General features: G+C 40.5%; 2 protein-coding genes across 9 annotated transcripts in view; both read right to left on the reverse strand.

Moving 5' to 3' along the window:
• The window catches only part of CRLS1 (cardiolipin synthase 1), an 11,374-nt gene extending 2,216 nt beyond the window's left edge, over positions 1-9,158 (reverse strand). The window contains 7 exon segments of the mRNA XM_038395235.2: positions 2,242-2,333; positions 2,689-2,757; positions 3,295-3,380; positions 4,322-4,451; positions 6,607-6,744; positions 8,581-8,874; positions 8,876-9,158. Of these exon segments, the coding sequence (XP_038251163.1) occupies positions 2,242-2,333; positions 2,689-2,757; positions 3,295-3,380; positions 4,322-4,451; positions 6,607-6,744; positions 8,581-8,874; positions 8,876-9,025 (959 nt within the window). The 5' untranslated portion in view covers positions 9,026-9,158.
• Positions 9,159-10,833: 1,675 nt separating this feature from the next.
• Positions 10,834-17,284, reverse strand: part of MCM8 (minichromosome maintenance 8 homologous recombination repair factor) — a 29,672-nt gene continuing 23,221 nt past the window's right edge. For all 8 annotated transcript variants that reach the window (XM_038394658.2, XM_043512120.1, XM_043512119.1 and 5 more), the window contains 4 exons: positions 15,913-16,122; positions 14,398-14,474; positions 13,638-13,827; positions 10,834-11,914 (listed from right to left, as the gene is read on the reverse strand). In XM_038394658.2, coding sequence (XP_038250586.1) covers positions 11,822-11,914; positions 13,638-13,827; positions 14,398-14,474; positions 15,913-16,122 — 570 coding nt within the window. In that variant the 3' untranslated portion in view covers positions 10,834-11,821. The remainder of the gene's footprint in view (positions 11,915-13,637; positions 13,828-14,397; positions 14,475-15,912; positions 16,123-17,284) is intronic.

Genomic DNA, 17,284 nt, shown 5'->3' on the forward strand with positions numbered 1-17,284 from the left:
GGTCAATTTTTAATCCAGTTATACTTGTGACAGAGAAGTGGGGGACGAATCTGGCTCAGTGTATCTGCAGTATGCACAGTGTTCACCAACTTGAGAACTGGCTGACACTACTTCCAAGGGGGTTTTGTTTGCTTGTTTTTAAATATATGCATGACAACTGCTACCAAACCCCCGCTCCCCCAAGAAAACAAACTAAAATCAACATAGTAATTCTTGCTTGCTACATCTTAAAATATACATAATGCTACTGTTTCAATCAATTGCACTCTGATGATGGCTACACAAACAACAGTCAAATCTCTATTCTAACAACTAGTATAATCTAATTTGTTTCTATAGTTCGCTTAGAGGCGAACTTAGAATGGCCTCTTGTGAGACCTTTTAAAAAATCCTGTTAAGTTATATCTACTAGTTCTCCTTTATTCACTGTTCTGTTAACTTTTAAAGAATCCTAATATATGCGAGAGCAAAAATGCCTTTTACAGAAGCTATCCCAGTTTGTTTCCATATAATATCAGCTTTTAATAAGTATATTTTTCAACATATTTACCTGGTTATTGAAATAAAGGTCTCTAATTCCTCAGAAGCTTTTTAAAAATAGGTATACTGGATCCACCAGTTCTTTAGTATAGTTCCCAACTAATAGTAGATTGTGTATTTCTATTAACTGCTCAGCCACTTCATTCTTATAGTAAGTTCCTTTAGAATTCATGGACAAATACCATCTAGTCTGATCACTTGTCACAATTTAAATTATCAATTTTTCTAAACATCCTAAATGGACAGCCTCTCACCTTTATACCTGAAAATAGTCGTGACAGACTTGGCAGTTTCCTGCAATATCTTTGGGAGATCTTGCTATATTAAGTTTATGTATCGTGGGGCAGGGACTGTATGCAATTTCACAGAAAAGGGAAACCACAGCTCCTCCAAGAACAAAGAACAGTAGGGGTGATTAGGCAAATTCACTTAAGTTGTAACACCTCCGGAGAAGTACCACACCACCTAGAAAGGCTCAAATACACTAGTTCAAACTGGATTCACCAGAGACCAACTGACAAAGAAAGGACTTTGGGATGACCAGCCTGAGTTTAAACTGACTCAGGGCCTTCTTTCTGATCCAGCAAACTGTCCAAGGGGAGTCCCAATTCTTCCTGGGAAAGGTTGAAAGGCTTTTGGCCTACTGAAGCCCTATAAGATTGATAAGTAACTTTTGGTGAGCTTTTAGCATGTGCATAAGGACTATTATTGTTTTTTTATGTTTTCTCTGTAATGCTTTCACCTTAAGAATAAATGTGCTTGCTGCTCAAGAGCTGTGTGGTGACTTGTAACTGCTGGCAATTATACTGTTTGTAAACCTTCGGAGAGAAAGCAAAGACATTGGTATGTTTAGGCAATCTGGCTTGCTGGTAATATCACAGTACAGATAGGGAACTTTGCAGCATGAAGGGAAAAAAAAAAAAAAAAAGGATCTCTGCCAAAAAGAGGTGATGGCTGAGGAGCTAGGCACCTAGAGGGGGTTTCCTTGAGGGTCTATGCAGGGAAAATACAGGTGCAGTTGCCCTGAACTGTGACAACAGCTAATCAAGGAAAGACTGATGGAAATAAACCATAGTGTTCTTTTTCTCATAGACTGCACCTATATTCCCTGGTAACCTAGTAGATATGACTGACTCCCTCAAGCATCTTATTTCAGAGATACTTAAAGAACTTCTCTTTTAAAAAGTTATTTGCTCTTCAAATTGGTTAATTTCTACTTTGTATTACCTGCCATAGCTTGTCCATTTCTACTGGCATCACTTGTGCTGCAATTTTAGCAATGAAACCCTTTTAACTAGAATAAATGCCATAACTTTCCGTTTAACAGTATCAGATTTTTCCTGACCTTTCCACACTTATGTATGTATTTTAATTTAGGGATGTGCATACCTTCTGTGATGCCTTCATGCTGATTTGGAAGACTTTAGTTTCTTAACTTTCATCCTGGGGTTTTGACTGGCTTCCTCATATGTTTAGCTATTTCTCTCATAACAAATTAAGCACTGATATATTGCTTGGTTCCGTTTCAGCCAAAAAGAAAACGTCATCTGGAAGAGTTCAACCATACAACTCTGTAACCTAATTTCGGCTTACTGAGGCACACCCTTCTGTTCCATGAATTTAACTTTTTAATTCAATCGGAATTGCTAGTTTCTTTACAAGTACATTACAGATATCACAAAAAATAAAAATGTAACTTACCACAAAGTCTGTAGATATATGCTATCTACGTAATCGAAAACAGGAGCCGCTAACGAAGCTGCCACCAAGATTAGCTGAACCACTGTGTTCATCTGGTAAAAATTAAATGTAAGTTGTGGCTGTACTGAAATAGAACTTTACCACATTAATGTCCTACACATTACTTAAGAGGTTATTAATAACCTTAGCCAATATATGGAAAACCAGGCAAAATACAAGTTTTGAGATATAGTTGCTGCACATTTACTTTGTTAATTGGACCACTTATGTGCTTTGCTGGATCACACCCAGAGGACTCAGGACTTCGTGGAATAAAGCTCTATATAAGAATGTGTCAGTATTAAGTGCTGCTGAAGACAGCAGTCAGAAAATTAATAGTGCTCCAGAATGGTGAAGGCTCCTGGATGCTGAAGAAACAGATATTTATAATAAAATGATCACCTTTACCTTGCTGATGAAAGTTGGTTTTAACTGGGCAGTGGCATAACAGGGGTTGAAATATCTACTAAGCGTTCTCTGTGAAAGAAAGATAAAGGTTGTTTATGTTTAATGTGTGTGTTTGAAACAAATCTCCACAAAGAACACACTACAGAAAATCACTCACAACACTAGAGAACAGTTACACTAATCTACTCTTCGATAAAACTGACATTTAAAAAAATTATGTAAAACATTAAACTGAAATATAAGAGTACAAGTGGCAAAACAGAGACAATAAAAGTGTTACTTAATAATTAGTGAAGTGATGGAACCTTGCTTTTATGCCCTGATAATAATTGATGGATCTCATTTTCATTTTTCAATACTAGTTTATGATCTCCTAAATTTCATAGTCTCATATGTAATGTTGTTGTTCTCTTGCCAGGTAAATCTTCACTATTTCCCCCTAAGTTTTGGATCAACATCAAGCTGCATAGCAAAGCTTTGGCAAATGTTTAAGTAACTGCCGCTTCCTACCCCTGCTAATACACATCCTAACAGAAAACCTATTCAAAGTCCAAAACTATTTAATTTCATGTCCATCCACAATTTGTTTTAAAGCCACACACTTACCGGTGGGGAAAGTGTTTTGTATCGCACATAAAAAACAGCAGCAATTAGCACTATGTCCCTCAAAATGATCAAAGTAGTCAGTGGAACTGAAAAACAAATCAACAAAATACAGTTATAGAAGAAATTGTCAGGATTTGAAAAATTTGATTTAAACAAGTTTTTAGCTGCAGATAGACAAAGTCCATCATGATACACCACTACTACATGTTCACACATGCAATCCCCATTAACACAAAGAAAATACAAACTATTTGTCTTTTCCAACTAAATAAAAAGCAATGCAAAATTTAAGGAGGGAGGGTAGGGGGCAAAAAATCTATGATTTAGCATTCAGTGGCAACATCTAATGGTATCAGAAGAGCATTACATTATCCTGCGGCGCTTCCTACAACCAGCACCTTTCCTGCACAGTCAGACCCATGCAGATGGCAGAGGTGAACTGGTTCCACTGTTGTCCGTGGAGAGAAACACACCCATCTGCCAGAAACATCATCTATTTTCAATAACTGCCAGTAAGCATGAAGTCCAGAGCAGCCAAGACAAATCTGAATTAATTGGCAAGGGTGGCCCCAATCATCCCATTTCAGATTGGAAAACTGAAGTCTAGCATAGAGATTGATAAAGTGAGAAATGTCAGTCTCAGAACAGTGGTTTGATGTAGTTGTATATGACGTATGTTTTCTTTTAAAATGTGAGTTCTATGAGTGGAAAGTGCAATAAAAGTATTCTTTGTTAAAAACAGAGCAAACTACTGCTGAAGCTGAACCTAGTGACAAAAGTTGTTCAGGTGCTCAACAGAATTAAAAGTAAGTCAGAATTTTATGATTTAATATTTAAATAAAGTTCTTTAAAAACTTTCTTTTAAACAGACAACAGTAAAACCCAATTGACAAAACTGTTGTAAGCTAAAACTAGTTTTCCTCCTTGACAACGTAAGAAGTGTCTTCCTGCATTAAGTTCACTTCTCCATACTATTTAGTACTACCTTATGAAAAAAATATAAATACATTATTTAACACGATCTTACCTGGAATAAGACTTGCCCAAGTGAGGCTGACATACAGGACACTGATAAGAATTTTATCAGCTAGCGGGTCAAGGGCACTTCCCAAAGCAGATTTCTGACTGGCCCAGTTTCGTGCAATAAACCCATCCAACTATAAATATAAGTTTAATATGTGAACGTTTAATAGCTAGAAAAAAAAAAACATCAGCATCTACTATTGTTACCAGGATATGTAATAAGCAATATGAATATAATGTAGGTAATTAAAAAAGGTATAAAGTATTATCAGAAGGGCTGTAAAGCGATTACAAAAATTTAATCATGATTATTCATGCTGTTAAACAATAATAGAATACCAGTTATTTAAGTATTTTTGGATGCTTTTCTACATTTTCAAATATACTGATTTCAATTACAACACAGAATATAAAGTATACAGTGCTCATTTTATTTCTAATTACAAATATGTGCTCTATAAAAATGAAATTTTATTTTTCAATTCACCTAATACAAGTATTGTAGTACAATCTCTTTATCATGAAAGTTGAACTTACAAATGTAAAATTATGTAAGAAAAAAACCCTACATTCAAAAATAAAAATGTAAAACTGTACAGCCTACAAGTCCACTCAGTCCTACTTCTTGTTTAGCCAGTCGCTCAGACAAACAAGTTTATTTACATTTGCAGGAGATACTGCTGTCCGCTTCTCGTTTACAATGTTACCTGAAATTGAGAAAAGGCATTCGCATGGCACTGTTGTAGCCGGCATTGCAAGATATTTATGTGCCAAATGCGCTAAAAATTCCTATGTCCCTTCATGCTTCGACCACCATGCCAGAGAACACGTGTCCATGCTGATGATGGGTTCTGCTCGATAATGATCCAAAGCAGTGCGGACTGATGCATGTTCATTTTCATCATCTGAGTCAGATGCCACCAGCAAAAGACTGATTTTCTTTTTTGGTGGTTTGGGTTCTGTAGTTTCCGCATCGGATGGTTGCTCTTTTAAGACTTCTGAAAGCATGCTCCAGCTCATCCCTCTCAGATTTTGGAAGGCACTTCAGATTCTTGGTCGAGTGCTGTAGCTATCTTTAGAAAACTCACATTAGTACCTTATTTGCATTTTGTAAAATTTGCAGTGAAAGTGTTCTTAAAACGAACAACATGTGCAGGGTCATCATCCAAGATTGCTATAACATGAAATATATGGCAGAATGAAGGTAAAACAGAGCAGGAGACACACATTTCTCCCCCAAGGAGTTCAGTTACAAATTTAATTAATGCTTTTTTTTTTTTAAAATGAGCATCATCAGCATGGAAGCGTGTCCTCTGGAATGGTGGCTGAAATCAATATATTTGAAAATGTAGAAAAGCATTCAAAAATATTTAATAAATTTCAGTTGGTATTTTATTGTTTAACAGTGCGATTAAAACTGTGATTAATTGCAATTAATTTTTTAACTTGTGATTAATTTTTTGAGTTAACCACATGAGTTAACTGCGATTAATCAACAGCCCTAATTATCAGTCAACTTTGTTAGACCAGTCGTTCCCAAACTTGTTCCGCTGCTTGTGCAGGGAAAGCCCCTGGTGGGCCGGGCTGGTTTACCTGTCACGTCCGCAGGTTCGGCCAATCGCGGCTCCCAGGGGCCGTGGTTTACTGCTCCAGGCCAGCAGTTCCCATTGGCCTGGAGCAGCCGCGATCGGCTGAACCTGCGGATGCGGCAGGTAAACAAACCAGCTTGGCCCGGCCTACCAGGGGCTTTCCCTGCACAAGTGGCGGAACAAGTTTGGGAACCACTGTGTTAGAAGATACAAACGACGTATTCAACACTTTACATCTGACTACTCAGATTCTAGTCTAGAAGACTGTGAGCACATCCTAATTCCAGGAAATTCATAGAGAACCTGATTGTCAGAAACATTGCTAATCTGCATACATGATTACCTCTTCTGGATGCAGAAATTCTTAATCTGCATTTGCAAGCGGACAGTTGCTTGCATAAATACAGTTTATACACAAGTCACTGGGGGATTCTCAGTTACCTGTTTAGGGAATCTTTAAGGCTGTTTTGCACCAACAGAGCAGTACAAAGCAGCCTTAAAGAGTGGTAGAATCCGGGCCTGTCTTGTCATCATGGCTTTCTCAGGCATTTCTACAAAACAATTAGCATACTAGCTGATCTCATAATACTGACTTAAATTTTAAGAGAATTAGTAAACTGTTTATACATGATGTACTAAGTGTGATTTTAAATTAAAAAAAACAACAAAATACATTTCAAAACTCTGTTATGCAACATACCAAGTCTGTTATCCCAGCCAAAGCAAAAACACCCAATGCAATGTTGAAATTTTCTTCAACAATCAAATAACCCAAAACTGGAGCCAAACCAATTCTTGCCAGAGAAAGTATATTTGGGATTGTCCATGGGTTTTCATACTGGAAAATAAGAAAAAGAAAATCAGTCAAGCCTGCATGTGATTTGAATAGTCACAGTAAATACACATTTGACTGAAACCTGGATTGCCAGAATGCCTATCAGAATGGTCCCTTCTGACCTTAGTATCTATGAATCTATGCCTTGAAATTCTGGGAAATAAGCCTCAAACCTCTCGACCAGACCTGAACCTTTAACCAAGACAAGAAGGGGAGCCTGAACAGCTCCAATACCATGTGCCATTTTATTCTGATACTTGACCACCAATGAGCAACCAAATTTTTTATTTTTTATTTTTATTTTTTTAAATAAAAGAACAATTTGTATTAAAACTTGCAAAATGCATCTTGGTAAGTTTGCTAGAAAAGAAAATTTTCAAAATTTATAATGCTCTTTATTAGAATTTTTTATTTCATAAAACTGAGCTATCATTAGCTCCAAATGCTGTGAGTTTAGTTTTAAACTATAACTCGCCCTCACATATAAATCAATATGAATGAATGAGTAGAATTATACAAGCTTTGTATCTTTAAAAGTAAACGAAGTTGGTTTCATGTTAGCACCTCCAGCTTCAACCTTAGTATGCAAGACTAAGCACAGGTGAGCAGCGAACAGCTGCCCCAGGAATGGGGAAATGTTTGGGACAGTATTGAAATATATGCAAACAAATAAATAGCATAATGGATGCATCTGCAAAGGAACTGATTAAGCTGTAAATATTGGTTTCAGAGTAGCAGCCGTGTTAGTCTGTATTCGCAAAAAGAAAAGGAGGACTTGTGGCACCTTAGAATTTGTTCGTCTCTAAAGTGCCGCAAGTACTCCTTAGCTGTAAATATAGACTATGAAAGAGAGGAACCAAAACTGTTTATTCCATAAATATAAAACACAGGACAGACAATTATCATGAATATAGAACAGAGCGGGCATAAAAGATAGGGGGAACCTACTGGGTTGGGGGTGCCTGGTAAGATAAGAAACCAAGCGCACCAAAGCAACCTGGAAAATTAAACCAAGCGCACCAAAGCAACCTGGAAAATTTAACATGCATGAAGTCAAGTAAGGGAAAAAATGGCATAGGAGACCCGAGATAAAACGCTAATAAGCATGGCACACCGGAAAGGGAGGAGGGAATATTTTACATTTGCAGAGAATACATTAGCCAGTGTAACTGAGCCCTCAGTGAACCTGTCTAGATGGGCTTTGGCAGAACTGCAGATTAGGTACTTTATGCAAACGGATCCTCTTGTAGGACTCTCGTTTTGCTCAATTCTAAACCCCGGGCAGCTCGGGAATTCCCTACCGCTGGGCCCGCAAGCCGCGACTTCACCGTGCTCTCAACTCAGGTGGGCGACTGCGATGTGAAATGCTAGTAAAGACAAGGCGGTTTGTCGTTTTCATGCGACTCAGCGGGCGGAGGCGGGGGAAGCACCAGGTTTGCCCACTCCGCCGGCTCCCTTGCGTGACGACTCACGGCTGGACTAGGGTTTTACCTGGCGCGAAGAGCCGAGGGCGGACGCGATCCGGAGGCCCTGCCGGCGCCTGCCCCGGCCTGCCTAGCCCGGGACACCGGAGACAGCTCCGAGCAGGCCGCCGCCGCCGGGCTCCGGGGCGTTGTGAGCAGCCGCCTCACGCGGCCGCGCTCCCGCCCGCACAAGCGGGACAGGCCGCGCAGCAGGGGCTGAGGCGCCAGGCGGGCGCCGCGGGGGGATCCAGCCGGGGCAGGTCGGTGGCAAGGCGGACGCGGTGGGAGGGGGAGGGCATCGGGCCAGGCCGAGGCGACCGCGTGGGGCGGGGAGGAGGAGAGGGGGCCGGCGGGGTCTTCTTCACAAGCAACGTACCAGCTCCGGGTAGCCGCTGGCGGCTCCTCGGCCCCTCCGCGCCGCGTCCCCCGGCGGGCCCGCCTCACCGTCGCTGCGCCGCCTCGGCTGGGGGCTCTCCCCGCCGGCGGGGAGCGGGCGCCGCCGCGCGCTGACCAGGCCGGGGCGCGGGGAGCCGCTCGCGAGCCGCTCCGGGGAGAGCGGGGCCGGGGAGGGCGCGCGCAGCAGCAGCAGCAGCCGCCTCGCGCCGGGGGAGGGGCAGGAGGAGGAGGAGGAGGAGGAGGGCGGCGCGAGGCCGCTCAGCGGGGGGGGGCCCCAGCGCGAGGCAGAAGCCGCGGCGGCTGCTTAGGCCTCCGGTCGCCCGGGACCGGCTCGCGAGCGGCCTCGCGCCGCTGCCCCGCAGGGGCCGGCTCGCGCCTTTCAGGAGCCCCCAGGAGCATCTGCCCAGCCAAGCGGTGGCCAACATGGCGGCGTCCACCCCCTCCCCCCGTAAGGGCGCTGGGCGCACTTCAGCCCTGCCAGACGCAGGGGAGGGGGCAGCCACGCCTCAGCCTCCGTTCACCGGACAGCTGTGTGCCTGGAGACGTTGGGGTGGGTTTGCGTCTTTTGCGACCGCTGCCATTGTGCTTTACGGCAATCCTCTCTCTCTGCTCCCTCACGCACCCCGCCCCGCCCGTTAAAGGCTTGCGCACGCGCCCTTGGGCCTGCGGCTCCCACGCCGCGGGAGCGAGTCGGGGGCCCGGCCGGATCCGGGGCTTTTCCGCCCTTCCAAAGCCCCAGGGCGCGCGGGGAGAGGCAGGGGCTGTGCCCGATCCGCTCCAGCCCCGCCCCGCCCCGCAGCAGTTTGTTTAATGGCTGCATCCTACCAGCTATATTTGAAACTCACTGCCCCTTAAGAGTTAATATACAGATTAGGACCCTGCTGTTACCTCCTGTGTTGCATAGTTTTGTCTTACAGGCTCTCGCTCTTCAAGGTGGTGTATGAGGTCAGGTACATGCAAGAGCTTTGGTAGTGAAGCAAGGGGGAGTAACTTAAAGATTTTTTTTTTAAACGCCACACTCGCCTTTTCACGGGGAAAAGCCTTGGTTCTAGGGGCCCAAGAAAAACTACACGCATGCAATCAAAGTGATGTCAATTAGACTGTCTAGTGACGGCAGGGGGCTTCAGATCAGACCTTTAATGAACTCTTTAAAAGAAATAGAGGACTTGGGGCACCTTAGAGACTAACATTTATTTGAGCATAAAGCTTTCGGATGAATCGAGCTGTAGGTCACGAAAGCTTATGCTCTAAGGTGCCACAAATACTCCTTTTCTTTTCTCAGAAATAAGTAGCCTCTCTAAAAACAGAAAACAAAATTCACAGTATGGAAAACTGGAGATGAGAATTTTGCAATTTTTTGTGCTGATTCATTATACAGACCCAGAAAACATTTAAAGGTATTTGGTAACTGAAGATTAAAAGTGGCTTCATTCAAATCTTGAACTAGATAGTCAATGCAGTAGCCATGCTACACAGGGATTCTTTAGTACTAGGGAACTGCCCTACCCAATAAATAGAAATCAGAACAATCAGGATTTCTAGTTTTAGATTCAAGCAAATAAAGTGTCATAAAAACACATTGGTATTTTGTTTTTTAAATGAAGAGCTAGAATTTAAATTACCCCTCATTTGCCTTTTTGCTGTTAGGTCATGATCCTAAGAAGGGTTCTTAATGGACAGTCCTTACACCTACAAATAATTCCATTGGTTTCCCATGGTAGTAAAGGAACTGCTCCGCTGGATCCCTTTGCAGGATTGGAGCTTTAAGCTGTTTGCTGGTCTTACTGGGATCCTAAATCTTTTTTTCAAACTCCGGGATTTCATCTCAAGGCACAAAACTTCAGAAGCAAAAGACTTTTCTTTAAACATAAGTTGAGGAAAGTTTATTGAATTTGTTTAAAAATCAATGCTTCCTCTTAAATAAATAATAATCTGCCTCAAAACAAAAACAAAGATGGAAAAGATCAGAAACAAAGTCTTAAAACAGAAAGCCTTCATATTTACACCTTTCTGATAAAATCATAATCATCTTCGTAGTGACCTCAATATGTAACATTTCAGACATGTTCCCCATCTTGCATTTGTATTATGGGGAGAGGAATTACTTTAGGAAAAAAATGGATTAGCAGGCATCAAAGCAGCAGATCTTTTTATATAAGGACATCCCACAAAAGTGAGGTGGGTGGGTGGGTGGGTGTGTGTGTGTGTGTGTATACACACACACACACACACACACACACACACTTGTGGGATGTCCTTATTTAAGTCAGTTTAACATACATCAGGAATACTACAAATTAATGCACAAAATGTACATTATATTTATGACAAAATTGCTTTAAATTTTCATGCTATTAAGTATTTAATGCACTTAACTTGTTGATTGAATCCCAAATTTGTCTTTAATATAGATTTTAATGATGTATATAAATGCATTCTATTTCACTTCTATATTTAGTATGTACAACTAGAGTTTGATTTTTTCATACCGACATTTTAAATAAAATCTCAAGTACTGTATACACTCTTTAAAATAGTAAGCTGCAAAAGTGAAACTTTAAATAAATTAATTTCTTTCAGTTAACCACATTCCTTAAATCTATACACTGCATGGAGCCTCAGCATGAAAACTATCGATTTCTTGAAAACATTTCAGAATAGTGCTAAAGCTATTTAATTTATTTAATTACACTACTAAAATCTGGGTTACTCTCAAATCTTTTCAATATTACCATTTCTGATTGAGAAAATACTTTCCGTAACATTTCTATTCATTTTTAAGTAACACCAGGCATGTTGAGTTATTTGAACTGAAAGTAAAATCTATGATTGTCCTTTGATAGGATGAATGTAAATACACATTCTCCTCTTGCTATGATCTTTGATGATGGAGAGATCCTCATCTCAAATAACTCTTATTTGAACTACAGTACCTCCAAATGGCAGCACGAAATATCATCTTCTCCGATAACACTTCTGGAAGTAAATATGGTAGTGTCACTCATTCCTAAAAGTATTGCTTTTAAAAGGGCAGTTCTTCTGGGAGTGTCATGTCTCAGCTAATAGAAGCTTTGGACATCTGTAACATTTATTTAGGAATGTCCATAGTAGACTGCAGGTTATATGGTAATGGACTCCAGATGCAACATGTCCACCAGTTATTCCATTTCAAATAGGATTACTGTGCCTCAAGAACATTTGCTTTCATTGTGGTGGTTCCTTCACATAGTTTGAAGCTGATAAACTCTTGGACCTTTTTTCAAAAGATAACCCTGGTCATTTAAAGAGCCAACAAAGCTTTCAAAATCAGATACCTGGAAGAAAAATAAAGAGTGAAATACGTTCATTAAGTGTGAAAAATAATATGTCTGATGTAAAGCAAGGTATGTTGCAATTCTTTTGAACATTTTTAAATTAAATTAGTGTGAAGGGTTTAACTTCCGCCACAAGCCTTTGGATCACTTGAAGGCTAAGTAAAAGTTGACCATATCCTTCCTTGCTTTATTTCACCTCACTAAAAAAAAAAAAAAAAAAAAAGATGTACAGTTTATAAACATCAACATCGAAAATGTTCCTGGTTTTGCCATATGGAAAATTAGTGAAATATACCTAAAAATCAAAAGTTCCATGAAATTTCATCTGCTGAGGGAGTTTTCTGGAAGAAAAAGTGTTTCAAAAGGGGAGGAAGTGTGGGTTGGGGGGGGGGAAAACCCAACAACAGAAAATATGAAAATATTTTGCCAAACGAACTCAAAAGCTCTTGGGAGAACTCCCAGCCCCTCTGAAATCAGTGACAAAACTCCTATTGACTTCAAGTGGGGTCAGGATTTCACCATAGGTCTTTATGCTATGAAAAGAGGTAGGATATAGGGTGTGGCAAAACATTTTACACATACAGTGAAACAGTAAATTGTAATTTTTCTTTAGTTTCACAAAAAGGTAAAGAGAGGAGGGGTGATGTGTTTGAGTTTTGAAAAAGGATTCTGAGCCTTTCACCCCTAGGATACTGGTTTAGAGTGGAAATAGTCACCAAATGACTGCTGATAACCCATGTAAAAGGAGTTGGTAATCACAATTGGACAGGTTATCCACAACATTTAACCTGATAAGCAGCCTCAAGAGAGGGGGCTTGGAGATTGAAGCTACTATCTCATCCCTAGAGGAGGGCCCACTGCTAGAGGGAGGCTGACATATGTGAAGAACAATATCACTGCCCACATTATAACCATTCTATGGATAGAGAAATTCAGTTTCCAGCACTTTTCACAAGCACCGAAATCTTTTTTGAAAAGATTTAAAAAGGTCACTTTTCACTGGGATGTTCCAGGTGTTCCACCATGAAGTGAAATACAGAATTGGCTGGCAGTTATTTTCACTTGAGAAAATCAAATGTGTATAAGGTGAATTGAAGATCACAGGATACGTTGTACTTGCTGCCTTACGTATTTTTGATACGCTTCTCATCCAATTAGCAGCACTTTCATATTAGGAAAGCTTGGAACAGGAATGAAAACATACAGACATCAGAAGGAAGACCAGAAGAGAAACACAAGAACAACATTTTCAATATGGCAGGCACAACTTTGGAGCATAAATTGGAGTGATCATAAGGATTATTAATAAGAATTATTTGCATTATCATAGTGCCCCGGGGTCCCAGTCATGGACCCCATTGTGCTAGGCTCTATACAAACAAAGAACAAAAAATAGTCCTGGAGCCAGCAGAAGCAAAACATTCTGGGACCAACTTGTCCTTGGCAAAAAAAAGTCAGAGACAAACCTTAATAATAGCAGCAAAGTTAGTGCTTGTTGATGCAAGATGTTGTAGTTAGCAAGGCTAGTGACATTAGAAAGTTTACAACAGAAATGTCTCCGACAGAGCTCAGAACATCAGCAATATGTTTTGCTCATCCCTGTTTAATGGAGAGATATGGCACTTGTCTGCTGTTTCTGATTTTAATTTCATTTAATTTTTCAGCTGATAATTTTAATGATTCCTAAACTGTTTTTCAAAAGAATCTAGATTTCCCCACTTACTTTTATTTGTAGCTCCTTTGCAATCTGCCGAAGCTGTTGAAATGCAAAGAGATTGTTGTAGGTTCTTTCTGCAATATTGTTGAGGGCAGAAACAAATCTCTTTGCTTGTGACCTATTGCTCATCCCAGAACCATGCTGTGAACGCTCAAAGTCCAGTTTCCCAAACTCATCAGAGTAAGTTCCTAGCATGCTAAAAAAAAACACAACCAAATGTGAATCAACAGGAGGTAAAGGCAGAAATGAATGGATTGGTTCGGCAGGGTTTTGCTATCGGTCTGAAATATAAAAATGTAACAATGCGTCATTGAAGTCTCAGGCCTCCAAATTGTGCAGCTTCTCCCACTAAGAAAAAAAGCTAGCAGTTTAGAGGCCTTCACTAGGGGGGTCTGTCAGTTCACAGCAAGAATTCAGACTCTGAAAAAGTGGAAAGACGCTTAGAGGTGCATCTTTTCTAAAAGGCAAAAAGGACTGAATCTTCCCTACACTACAGTGTGATTGTATTCTTTGAGTTGTCTATAATCATAGTGGTCATGATCCACATGATAAAATTAACATAAAAAAGACAGGGTTGTACATTACTACATCACCACCCTATTCAGCCAAACCCGAAGATGGACAGTTTGGCTATAGAGTTTTGTATATAAATATCAGTGGTCTGAACCATACCATCTAAGCATTCTCTTGGTTGTATGAAAAGAAGAAAAATCATATTTTTTAAATGAATACCAATATTTGTTCTGATTTTAACACTGTACATCACCTGTATTTCATTATTTCAATTACATCCTTCGCATCTTCTTTGGTTGATTTTTCCCTTAATTCCAGTCTTGATCGTGCCTTAAACAAAAAACATATTTAACAATTAAGCTGAAGTTATGTGGTAGCCACCACATAAAAAAGGCTTAGTCTCCATCATTCAGTCACAATGGTTGTGTCATGTTCTGAGGACATACTTGGGACCCGATCCCGCAGGACTTGAACATAGCCACATTCTTCAGTGGAATTTCTGACTAATAATTGCAGGATAAAGCCCTATCAATAAGTAGCATCACTGCTACCTTCAAAACTATCTTAGTGGGTTGTGGTCTGGAAATTGTTGATTTGCTTTTTAATACTGCATTCTCTGGACAACAACAAAAGCATGACTAATGCTATTAGAACACAGCATTAAAATACGTGCCAATAGCGATAAGGTATGGGAGGAGCAGACACAGGTCCCACTCTATATTGTCAAGGAAGATTCTTCTGAAAAGCCAGGTGGATATCCATGAATCCTGCTCCTCTCCCTGTTGGCAGATACAGCAGGGGGAGAAAAGGGGAATAGGATCTAGGGAAGGATGGGCAAATTCCCAGCCTGGGATATTTTTCTGTCATGGAAAGGCTGGGGAAGCCCTCCACAGTTCCTTATACAGCTCTTCGGGTTTTATGCGCCTCTTGCAACCAACCATTTAAAGAGTCATCAGGATTTAGTCTTAGGAGTTTGGCAGTTATTTAATTTAATGTTATTTTGGTCCATAAGCAAGAACCAGAATACCCATCTAGCATCCCAATTTGCCTTTACTTTTACAATGGGCTTAGACATAATTTGGGATGGAAAAGCTGCTAGAGCTGTGCAGTATTGAAAGACTGTATTAGGTAATGAGGCACAGACTAATAGATTTTAGGGACAAATAAGCTGAAATGTCTGTCTTCCACTTAGCCCCTTAGAATGGCATAAAAGGTGTAAAAAATTAAGACACTTTGTCTGGGTGTACCTTATTGCCTCATTGGCCTTGCCTGACAACATATGCCTAAAACAAAGGCTCAGCTTTTCAAATTATAATCTCACATTGAGCCTCTTGCCTCTGGTTTCCTCTAATGCACCCTGGAATCCAGTTATTTCAAAGAGAAGCTGGAATAATCAGTGTAAGGACTGGGCACTCCTTGTACTGTGAAGCGATCACAAGGATCTACAGCAATTGTGATTAGCACAAAACGGAACAGAAGCAGGCTGGGAGCCACAAGTCAATTGCTGGCAACTCCCTTGTGGAGTCTGATCTCTCCCCCTTTTCTGAGGTTGGGAACTTAATATCAAAGGGCTTTACACAGTCAGTATGCAGCAAACTGGGATGTAAATTTACAGAGCATTAGCCAGCTGCATACTAACTGGCCCTGTGGATCCTTTCTCACTAAACACACATGGTCACGTTAGCAGTCAGAAGTTCCTGGGAGCGTTAATAGCTATATTAAAATACTTAGGGTGCCAGAAGCAAAAAAGATTACTCTGGAAGCGTACCTCTGTAAGCCGAATGAGCGACTCCAGTTGCCTTGTGGTGATAGGTGTACTGTCCATCCCTTGGTTCTGTTTCCGGAGCTCAAGATAGAATTCCTGGAGGACCTGAGCAGCTTCTGGAGATAACTTTGGGTGGACGTACTGCCGAGCATATCCCACATACTTCCTCAACAGCTGGTGTGGAATGGCATCAAAATTTTCTCCAGGCATGACCTAAGCCAATTATGAACACATCTCTCATGTTCATGGAGTCTAAGTTACAACAGGATTACAGTATTCAGTGCGTTTTTGTATACCCTGGTCTTTCTTCTATGAACTCAATTCTCAACTGGGTGTGCATAATAAATGATAGTTTGGTCATTTCCGGACAGAACAAACCTCTAGTCTACGGAGACGAAAAGTGAAAGTGCCAAATGCAACTGGGCAATATCAAGAGTCCTCTTTCCAAAAGACTCTTCACAATGAATGAGAACAAACCTGAAAAGATGACTATACTGAATCAAATCAGTTTGGTTTAAGATTAGAATCTGGCAGATACAATTGTATGGCCAAAAAAAAGAGAGAGAGAACAAGCTCTATTTTTCTTGTTGTTGTTTAAACCTAGTAAGACACGGTCCCTGAAGAGTTCTGATCCTGCAATTAATCCCACGCAGTGGACTTCTGTGCTCATATGACACATGACCAGAAAGGGTTAAGCATCCTACAGAATAAATTACTCAAATTCAACCCTTAAAAACATATGGGAAGACAATGTTTGTGTTTTTGTGTACTTTATTTTATATATATACACATACATATATACACACACACATACACACACACACACATATTAATTATATAATATAAATATATATAGGTAGTGGTCAACAATGTAATCAAACAGTCCCTGTCTATGCTGTATTCTGTTAATTCAGAGATCAAAAGAACATCTTAACATTTAAATGAACTGTAAACATAGAATATCGCTGTATTCATCTCTCTTTGAAGTGTATAGCAAATCATCTGCAAATGGTGGAAAGACAGGGAATTGTCTTGTGTTAATCTGTGTGGATAATTACCAGCTATGCTTAGGAAATGGGTCCACTTCAAAGTTCACATGAGTGCAAGTGAGCTGTAGCACACGAAAGCTTATGCTCAAATAAATTTGTTAGTCTCTAACGTGCCACAAGTACTCCTTTTCTTTTTGCGAATACAAACTAACACAGCTGCTACTCTGAAACCTGTTGTTCAACTAAGGACTCCAACCTGTCAAAGATCTGGAATTGTATATACAAGACCTTTTGGGTCCCAATCCTTTTAATCTCAGATCTGCTTGAGGTTTCATGCAGGGGAAGGCTAAGCCATAAAGATAGAGCTCCCAGTCCAAAGCTATAAC

The sequence above is a fragment of the Dermochelys coriacea genome, chromosome 3, assembly GCF_009764565.3.
Source record: "Dermochelys coriacea isolate rDerCor1 chromosome 3, rDerCor1.pri.v4, whole genome shotgun sequence".
In the NCBI taxonomy this organism is placed as follows: domain Eukaryota; kingdom Metazoa; phylum Chordata; order Testudines; family Dermochelyidae; genus Dermochelys; species Dermochelys coriacea.